General features: G+C 53.0%; 1 protein-coding gene across 1 annotated transcript; it reads right to left on the bottom strand.

Moving 5' to 3' along the window:
- Window positions 1-9,749: 9,749 nt before the first annotated feature.
- On the bottom strand, window positions 9,750-10,379 carry LOC137463814 (olfactory receptor 14J1-like). The gene has a single exon (XM_068175204.1). It carries the CDS (start codon window positions 10,374-10,376, stop codon window positions 9,750-9,752), a length of 627 nt encoding a protein of 208 aa, XP_068031305.1. The 5' UTR covers window positions 10,377-10,379.
- Window positions 10,380-10,602: the final 223 nt, after the last annotated feature.

Genomic DNA, 10,602 nt, shown 5'->3' with positions numbered 1-10,602 from the left:
TTAAGAAACAGCAATTTTCTGATGTACTGATGGCAGAATGACAAGAAATACTGATCTTCCCATCTCCTTGAGTCACCAATATTCTGTTTATTCTTTCCTCTCCCTCTTCCTTTAGGTGTTTCCATTTCTCCTGTTGAAATGGCCATGTCTAAGGACATCTCTGCACTAGACCAGGTGGATCTATGTACTTCCCGTTGCACCCAGATTTCCCCCTCCAGATGCTCTCTGGTCATTCAAATGTCTCTCAATGGACAGGTTTCATTCTTTGCACATCAGGGAGTGGCCCAATCTTTCTGAAGTTCAAATAAATATTAATTTTTATCTTGCTGTTTTTAAATCTATAATAGAAATGCCTTTTCTTGTGTCTTTGTCTAAAACTGTTCCTGTACAGAAATCCCTTGGGGATGGAGGACATGTCAGATGCTGCTGGGACATCACAGAGAGCTGAGGGAAGTGCTGGGATGGTTATTAAACTGTTCAAATGTTCAGCTTGTGTTTGTTGGCAAGAAACCTTTCTGTGCCTCTGAGTGTCACCATCCCTGAGCCCGAAGGACACAAACCTGATGAGTTGTGGTTCCCACTGCAGGGGCACTTGGACCTTGGCTCTGCACAGGAGAGCTCTTCATCCACTTTCTCTCTTTTCCTCCCTCTGGGCATGGAGGGAGCTCCTGACTTCAGCCTGTGACTCGTGTGTGCAAAGAGCAAATCTGGGCAGAATCAGGGCAGGGAGGGTTTGGGGGGACCTTGGTATCTGTACTGGGCACAGAAGGTGTTTTCCATTGGTCTGGGACTGTCTGCTGTGCAAAGTGGATTTATTAGCCAGCAGAGGAATGACTTTTGCATTTGGTGGACCTGTGCCTTCCCTTGGCTTTGTTGGATGACAAGAAATGAACATCCCTCTGTGTCTCGAGCAGCTCCTTCTCCAGGGAAAGCAGAGGGGAGTTGGAGCCAAGGAGCTGAAACCTGCAGGTGCAGCCTGGGCTGGAGGGAGCTCAGATTTGCACAAGGCTGCTCTGAGTGCCAGGGCTTGGATGGGAAAAATGTTGGGGTGGGGGTAGGGACAGAGTCTGACTGATTGTCAGCCATGAAGGGTCTTGATTTTCATGTCGGTTCAAACTGCATTAGCAGTTGGATTCGATGTCAATTGGGGATTGCACATATCAATGTATTACAGAAAAAAAAAACCCAACAGGACCTTAAAAATCTTTTCTCACTGTCTTTTTAAATGTAGTGTATTCACTTGGAATAGGCTTCTGAAATTGGTCTAATTAACCACAAAAGATTTTAATGCTTACATTATTTCCAGAGGCTTGGCTTGTTAAGGTGTTCTGAATGTTAATGAGCTCTGGGACACTGAATTCCTGAACTGAAGAGCTGAAGGCTGAAGAAGCCTCTGGAGCAGTAAAATTCAGCAGCAGCCTCCAAGGTGCTGAGGATGTCAGCAGCCCCCACTGAGGCCATCCCTGCCCAGAGACCGTGGGGGAATGGGCAGACAAGGAGAGCGTCCCTGGGGCTGGGGCAGCAGAACTCAGAGGCACCAGCGGCTCCAGCTGGGAAATGGAGTGAGGAATGTGGCTGTGAAAGCCCTGCCTGGGCTGTGCCAAGCAGGACACAAAGCCCTGATTCCCATCCCCCAGACAACTCTCTCAAGGAGACATTTAAGAGGAATTACAATTGTTTGTGTCCTCTGAGTAGGATGCACTGGAGAAATACCAAGAAGAGATTCTCAGGAGCTCAAAACAACAAAACAGCCTTTACTGGCAACTTGAGAAGAGCAGAGAAACTTTGGCAAAAGGTTTAATATAACATTCAATGAACAAAAAACACTTCTCAAAGCATTAACTTGGCCCATTCAAATTCACAAACTCTAAGCCTGTTCTTTTTTAAGTTAATCAAAATTTGTGAGAGGACATATATAGAAGAAGAAGACACAGAAAGAGAAAGACAAAAAAGATACACAGAAGCACACACAGAGCTACCAAATCCTGGGTTCCAGTGGCATTCAGATAGAAATTCCAAGAGAACGCAGGGTCAAGATGTGTCATTGCCTTGTGCTCAGCCATAAATACCCCTTGGTGTTCCGGGGCCCTTCCCCAGGTGGGACTTGGGGTCATTTGGTCACTCAGGAGCTGGGCTGGGGGCTCCAGAGGTGGCTGTGGAGCATTGCCTGTGCTGTGCCAGGGACTGGCAGACACTGCTGGGCTGGGATAGAGGCTCTGGGGGGATTGGGGTTCCAGGGCAGGGCAGGGCAGGGGTTCCAGGGCAGGGCAAGGCTGGACCTGCCCCTTCCTCCCCACACATGAAATGTTTCCAGCCAACAATCTCCTCCAGTCTGTCACAACAGGCAGTGTTGGAGGTGAAATCCCAATTCTGGCCATGGGCAGCTGGACGAGAAGGACAGTTCTCTTCCAAAGGAATGAAAGCCTCAATTGTTGCTCATTTCTGGTTTGATTGCCTGGATTTTGTTTGGTTTTGTTGTTGCTTTGTTTCCTTGGTGTGCCTGAAGTGTCCAGTCAGGAGCAGAGTGACTCTTGCCAAGGAACTTTGCCATGCTGTCACTTAATATTAAATCTGGTTTTTGCTGATCCCTTGCTGGGGACTTTTCAGCGCTCTCAAGCCCTCATTGGTAACAGGGTGAAGGAGCCCTGGCCCAGGCTCTGGCCCTGGGGGACACGGGGACGCTGCCGGGGGGTCCCTGTCCCCCTGTCCCACCCCCCACAGCCCCAGCCCCCGTCCCCGTGTCAGGCTCTGGGGTCGATCTCGTGGAACATCCTCTGGGGGAGGCTGCGGCGCCGGGGGCGGGTGGACCCGGGGGGACAGGGGACCCCGCTGTGCACGAGCAGCGTTGGACTTCTCTGGGGGAACTGGGAGGGGGGGCCGGGGTGGAGTGACCTCCCCAGTGACCTCACACAGCCCCTGTGATGTCACACAGCCCCTGTGAGGTCATACAGCCCTGGTGATGTCACACAGCCCCTGTGATGTCACACAGCCCACTCTGAGATGTAACAGGCCACCTGTGATTTCATAGAGGTGCCCTGTGATGTCACAGCCTGCTCTATGATGTCACAGCCACCTTTGTGATGTTATGCATCCTCGCTGTGATGTCACAGCCTGCTCTGTGATTTCACAGTCAGCTCTGTGATGTCACAACCCACTCTGTATTGTCTCAGCCTTCTCTGTGACATCACACAGCTGCTCTGTGATTTCACAGAGCCCTTTTCTTTGATGGCAGATTCTTCTCTGTGGCCTCACAGCCCGTTCTGTGATGTCACACTGCCAGCCTGTAATGTCACAGCTGACTTTGTGACATCACAACCTCCTCTGTGATGTCACAGCCTGCTCTGTGATGTCACAGCCTGCTCTGTGGTGGCAGAACTCACTTATCATGTCACACAGAACCTCTGTGGGCTCACAGACCCACCCTGTGATGTCACAACACCTTCAGTGATGGAACACAGCAACCCTATAATGTCACAGCACACTCTTTGACCTCACAGCTTGCTCTGCTCTGTGATGTCATACAGGCATGCTCTGATGTCACAGCCTGCTCTGTGATGTCACATAATAAACCAGGGATGTCACAGCCAACGATATGATGTCACAACCTGGTCTGTGATGTCACACAATCACAGAATCACAGAATTGCTGGGTTGGAAGAGACCTTCAAGATCATCAAGTCCAGCCCATGCCCTAACACCACCTCAGCTAAACCATGGCACTGAGTGCCACATCCAGTCTTTTTTTAAACACATCCCATGATGGTGACTCCACCACCTCCCTGGACAGACAGTTCCAGTACTTTATCACCCTTTCCATAAAAAAACTTTTTTCCTAATATCCGACCTAAATATCCCTCGGTGCAACTTAAGACACTGTCCCCTGGTTCAGACACTTGCTGTGAGGAGAAAGAGACCGACCCCCACCTGACTGCAACCACCTTTCAGGGAGTGTAGACAGCGATAAGGTCACCTCTGAGTCTTCTCCAAGCGAAACAACCCCAGCTCCCTCAGTTGTTCCTCACAGGACTTGTGTTCCAAGCCCCTCACCAGCCTTGTTGCCCTTCTCTGGACATGCTCCAGCACTTCAATCTCCTTCCCAAATTGGGGAGCCCAGAACTGGACACAGCACTCAAGGAATGGTGCCAGTACAGGGGAAGAATGCCAAGCACACCAGTGCCAAGTACAGGGAAAGAATGACCTCCCTGCTCCTGCTGACCACACCATTCCTGGTCCAGGCCAGGAGCCACTGGCCTTCTTGGCCACCTGGGCACACTGCTGGCTCATGTCCAGCCTGCTGTCGACCAGTGCCCCCAGGTGCCTTTCTGCCTGGGCACTGTCCAGCCACACCGTCCCCAGCCTAGAGCAGTGCAGGGGGTTATTGTGGCCAAAATGCAGGTCTGGGCACTTGGACTGGTTTAACTTCATCTTATTGGACTCTGTCCATCCATCCAACCATTCCAGGTGTCTCTGCAGAGCCGTCATGTATTCCAATAGATGGACACACTCTCCCAGCTTAGTGTCATCTGCAGATTTACTAATCAAGGACTGAATCCCCTCATCCATGTGGTCAATAAAAATATTGAACAGAGCTGGCCCAGCACAGAGCCCTGAGGGACAGCACTGGTGACTGTCCCCAGCTGGATGCAGCACCGCTCAACACCACTCTCTGGGCCGGCCATCCGGCCAGTTCTGAACCCAGCACAGAGTGCTCCTGTCCCAGCCGTGGGCTGCAGCTTTTCCAGGAGTGTGCTGTGGGAGACAGTGTCAAAGGCCTTGCTGGAGTCCAAACAGACACATCCACAGCCTTTCCTGCATCCACCAGGAGGGTCACCTGGTCATGAAAGGAGACCAGCTTGGTCAAACATGACCTAGCCCTCCTAAGCCCCTGCTGGCTGGGTCTGACACCCTGGCCATCCTGGAAGTGCTGTGTGATGGCACTCAGTGTGGACTGTTCCATGACCGTACCGGGTACTGAGGTCAGGCTGACTGGCCTGGAATTACCAGGATCCTCCTTCCCACCCTTGCTGTGAATGGGCATCACATTGGGAAGCTTCCAGTCATCTGGGACCTCACCAGTGAGCCAGGACTCCTGGTAAATGGTGGAGAGTGGCTTGGCAAGCTCATCTGCCAGTTCCCTCATCACCCTGGGGTGGATCCCATCTGGTCCCATGGATTTATGAACATCCAAGCAGCTCAGCAGTTCTCTGACTGCCTCCTCTTGGATAACAGTGGTCCACTCTGCTCCCTGACACCATCTACCAGCCCAGGAGGACAGTTGTCCTGATGGCAAAACATCTTCTCACTAAAAACTGTGGCAAAAAATGACATTAAGCACCTCTGCCTTTTCCTCATCTGCAGTTATTAAATTCCCGTCCACATCTAATAAAGAACAAAGGATGGTCTTACCCTTCCTTTTACCATTGATATATTTGTAAAACATTTTTTATTACGCTTAACTGAAGCTGCCATTTTAAGTTCAAACTGAGCTTTAGCCTCCCTAATTTCTTCCCTTCATGCCCTAGCAAGCCCCTTAAATACTTCCTGAGAGACCTGACCCTCCTTCCAAAGATGATACATCCTCTTTTTATTCCTAAGTTCCTTCAAATCCTTGTTGCCCATCCAGGCTGGACGTTTGTCTCATTGACTCGTCTTTTGGCACACAGGGACAGTCTGTTCCTGTGCCCTCAAGATCTCTGTTTTGAAGCATGACCACCATCCTGAAGTCCCTTGTTTTTAAGGGCTGCTCCCCAAGGAATTCTCTGAATAAGTCTCCTAAGTAGGCCAAAGTCTGCCCTCCGAAGTCCAATGTAAAAGTCTCATTAGTGTTCCTCCTGACTTCACAAAATATTGAGAATTCTATAATTTCATGATCACTGTGCCCCAAGTGACCTCCAAGCACCACATCTCCCACCAGCCCATCTCTATTTACAAACAACAGATATAACATAGTCCCTCTCCTGGTGGGCTCACTCACGAGCTACGACAAAAAATTGTCCTCCACAAACTCTAAAAATTTCCTGGATTGCCTCTTTTCAGCTGTATTGAGTCCCCAGCAGATGTCCAGCAGATTGAAGTCACCTACAACAACAAGGGCTGATGATCCTGAGACATTCTTTAGCTGCTTTTAGAATGAGTTGTCCACCTCTTCTTCCTGGCTGGGTGGATGATAACAGACTCCTAGTAGGATGTCAGCTTTGTTGGCCTTCCCCTTAAGTCTCACCCATAGACATTTGACTCATCATCATTAGTTTCAACACCTACAGCATCAAAAGCCTCCCTAATGTAAAGTGGCCACCCCTCCACCTCTTCTCCCTTTCCTTTCTCTCCTGAAGAGCTTGCAGCCATCCAGTGCAGCGCTCCAGCCATGTGAGTCGTCCCACCCTGTTTCTGTGATGGCAATGACATCATAGCTCTGCTGCTGCACCATGGCCTCCAGCTCTTCTTGTTTGTTACCCATGCTGTGTGCATTGGTGTACATGCACCTCAGCTGGGCTGCTGATTTCACCCCTAACTCAGGCTTACCACCCACGAGCCTGCTTCCAGACAAACCAGCTGCATCCCCTTCCCCTTCAGACCTAGTTTAAAGCCCTCTCAACAAGTTCTGCCAATTCATGAGCTAAAATTCTTCTGCCCTTGACAGAAAGATGGAGCGCACCTGGTCCAAGTAGGCCAAGTGCTGTAAAAGTTGCCCCATGATTAAAGAATCTGAAATTTTGTCAATGACACCAATCCTTGAGCCACTCGTTAATAATGTGAGCTCTCCTATTGCTTTCAGCGTTTTTCTCCGACTCCAAAGGGACTGAGGAAAAGACTGTCTGTGCCCCTGTCCTATTAACCACCTGACCCAATGCCCTAAAGTCCCTTTTAATTGCCCTGACACTCCTGTTTTCAATCTCATCTCTGCCAGCCTGGGGTATCAGCAGTGGGCAATAATCAGAGGGCTGAATCAGCCCAGGCAGTGTGTCAGTGATATCCCGTACCCGGGCCCCAGGGAGGCAGCAGACCTCTCTGTAGGGTGGGTCTGGTCGACATATGGGGCCCTCTGTTCCCCTCAGGAGGGAGTCACCCACCACGATCACCCTTCTTTCCTTTTTGATGTTAGAGGTGCTAATCTGTATCACAGATGAATCATAATTGGGAGGCTCACTGGGCAGATAATTTTCTTCTAAACCATCTGGCTGACTCTCCAGATCCAGGGGATCATACCGAATCTGAAGGGGCACCTGGCTTGGGAGAGGGGGTTGGGAGGGATTTTTATTATTACCTCCTCGAGTAGGCACCCACTCCCATTCCCTTCATCAGCCAGATGTCCTTCTATAGCCTGAGAGTGGGAGGTGTGGGAGACAGCGGGAACCAAGGAGAGCATTGCTGCCCTGCCAGACCTCATGGAACCAAGGATCCATTGTGACACTGCAGGGCCCTGGGGCACCACGGTGCCATTGTGACACCGCGGGGCCCAAGGATCCAAGGGACTTTGTGACACCAGAGGGACATTGAGACACTGGGAGGCCTCATGGAATCATGGACACCATAGGGACACTCTGGGGCCTCATGGAACCGTGGTGACACCAAGTTGTCTGGGGGTGTTGATCTGCTGGAGGGCAGGAGGGCGCTGCACAGGGCCCTGGACAGGCTGGATCCAGGGGCCAGATCCAACAAGGTGAGGTTTAACAAGTCCAAGTGCCAGGTCCTGCACTTTGACCACAACAACCCCTGCAGCGCTACAGGCTGGGGACAGAGTGGCTGGACAGCAGCCAGGCAGAAAGGGACCTGCAGGGACTGATGGACAGCAGGCTGGACATGAGCCAGCAGTGTGCCCAGGTGGCCAAGAAGGCCAATGGCTCCTGGCCTGGATCAGGAATGGTGTGGCCAGCAGGAGCAGGGCAGTGGTTCTTCCCCTGTGCTCAGCACTAGTTGGGCAGCACCTCGAGTGCTGTGTCCAGTTCTGGGCCCCCCAATTTGGGAAGGACCTGGAGGGGCTGGATCGTCTCCAGAGAAGGGCAACTAGGCTGGTGAGGGGTCTGGAGCACAAGTCCTGTGAGGAGCGGCTGAGGGAGCTGGGGTTCTTTATCCTGGAGAAGAGGAGGCTCAGGGGACACAAGGCGGTTTCAGGGCACAGGTTGGACTTGATGATCTCCAAGGTCTTTTCCAGCCTTGCTGATTCTGGGATTCTCTGAAACCACCCTTGGAGCAGTTGCAGGAGGAGCCCTGGGCCTCCTCTTCAGAAGCTCCAGCAGCCCAGGTCCCTCAGCTCCTCCTCACAGCCCCAAAGCCCATCCTGTCAGTCCTGCAGAGCCTCTGCAGCCCCTCCTCACTGCCCAGAACAGGCAGCCCCACAGCCAGACACAGCAGCCCAGATGTGCCCCCCTGGCCTGGGCTGCCTCTGGCAAGGGAGCAGCACCAGGCACTGCAGGAGCCTGCAGACAATTCCTGCAGCACTTGTGGGATGATCCTGCTCCCCAAGGGACGTTCCCATGGTGCCAAGTCAGGAACTGGAATGGGGAGTGGGGCCAGAAAGGAAAGGGCAAACAGGGATGGGCTGTTTGCAGGGAAGGGAACAGGGTTGGGCAATGGGAAGAAATTTATATCAGGAAGAGTAAAGAAAGCAAAGGTGAAGCCAAGGAAATGCTCAGGGCAGTCTGGGGGTGGCTGCCAGGCAGACCTGGCTCTGAGCAGCAGCGTCTGCAGTGGGACAGGAAACTCCCAGCTGATGGGAACAAACTTTCTGGCTGGCTGCAGAGGCCAGGACAAAGCTGACTGGTTTCCCTGGCGTCCCCCAGCCCTTCCTGGCCCCAGGGGCTGATGGCATTTGTGCTCCCTCAGGTTCATGTCCCCACAGCAGCAGCATGGGGGTGCTCCCGCCTGCTGTGTGCAATGCAAACAGGGGCTCCTGAGCCAGCGCTGCCGTGGCTGTGCCTGCAAGGATGCGGCACCTGTGTGAGCTGGGGGAGAGGCCAGGGCTGCAGAGGGGGGATGTTGTTGGCAGCTCCATCAGGACGCTCTGGGACGCTGCCCTGGGCTGTCCAGCGCACTGGGGATGGATCAGCCCCTGCTCTGCTGCTCCTTCTTGTCTCCCCCAGGGCCCTTGCAGAGCACCAGCCATGCTGTTTGCCCCCAGCCTGCCCACGGCCAGCCTGGGGCTGCTCACGGGGGTTTTCTGTGCTGAGCATTGGCCTGGCCGTGTCCTTGAGAGAGCCTGGGCAAGGAGCCTGGAGCCCCCAGGCCCTGGCCTGAGGCGTCAGCGCTGCCCCAGCAGTGCCCATGGGCTGTCCCTGCTGCAGCCCCGGCACTGCCACCCCCAGGACTGTGCCCGGCCCCGAGAGCACTCAGGCCCTGCAGCAACACCAGGGCCACCAGGGCAGCGGGGCAGGGCCACGGGAGCAGCACTGGCAACACCAAGTGCTGCTGCTGCTGGGCACAGCTGCTGTGCCAGCAGTGATCTGCCCCAGCTCTGCACACAGACATTGCTGCTGCAGCTCCAGAGAAGGCACCAAAAGGGCATCTCGGCAGAAAACTTTGCTGGGACATCCTTGAGTTCCTTTAAAACCACCGAGAGCGCAGCCCGTCATTGACACAGTCTGTGGCCACAGGGAAGGTGGAGAGAAACAGAAGGAGAAATGGCACAAACAATGACATTTATTTGTGGACAATATTGAAAGAGTAAAAGAAAAAGAACCTCCAAAATGAAACCAACAAGAAGTATCAAAGATGACTTTTATTACAAGTGATTTGCAGAAATTTGCCAGCAGTTCAATGTTCCTGAAAGCATCCAGTCATCTGTGTCCACAGTGCAGCCTTGAGCTCCTGGTTCCTCAGGCTGCAGATGAGGGGGTTCAGGGCTGGAGGCACCACTGAGTACAGAACTGACACTGACAGATCCAGGGATGGGGAGGAGATGGAAGGGGGCTTCAGGTAGGAAAATACACCAGTGCTGAGGAACAGAGAGACCACGGCCAGGTGAGGGAGGCAGGTGGAAAAGGCTTTGTGCCGTCCCTGTTCAGAGGGGATCCTCAGCACGGCCCTGAAGATCTGCACATAGGAGAAAACTATGAACACAAAACAGCCAAATGCCAAACAGGCACTAACAGCAAGAAGCCCAAGTTCCCTGAGGTAGGATTTGGAGCAAGAGAGCTTGAGGATCTGTGGGATTTCACAGAAGAACTGGCCCAGGGCATTGTCATGGCACAGGGGCAGGGAAAATGTATTGGCTGTGTGCAGCAGAGCATTGAGAAAGGCACTGGCCCAGGCAGCTGCTGCCATGTGGGCACAAGCTCTGCTGCCCAGGAGGGTCCCGTAGTGCAGGGGTTTGCAGATGGACACGTAGCGGTCGTAGCACATGATGGTCAGGAGGGAAAACTCTGCTGAGATGAAGAGCATAAAGAAAAAGAGCTGAGCAGCACATCCTGTGTAGGAGATGGTGCTGGTGTCCCAGAGGGAATTGTGCATGGCTTTGGGGACAGTGGTGCAGATGGAGCCCAGGTCGCTGAGGGCCAGGTTGAGCAGGAAGAAGAACATGGGTGTGTGCAGGTGGTGGCCGCAGGCTACGGCGCTGATGATGAGGCCGTTGCCCAGGAGGGCAGCCAGGGAGATGCCCAGGAAGAGG

This window comes from Anomalospiza imberbis, chromosome 30 (genome assembly GCF_031753505.1).
Source record: "Anomalospiza imberbis isolate Cuckoo-Finch-1a 21T00152 chromosome 30, ASM3175350v1, whole genome shotgun sequence".
Classification (NCBI taxonomy): Eukaryota; Metazoa; Chordata; class Aves; order Passeriformes; family Viduidae; genus Anomalospiza; species Anomalospiza imberbis.
The sequence above is the reverse complement of the archived record's forward strand: the minus strand, read 5'-3'. Positions and strand labels throughout refer to the sequence as shown.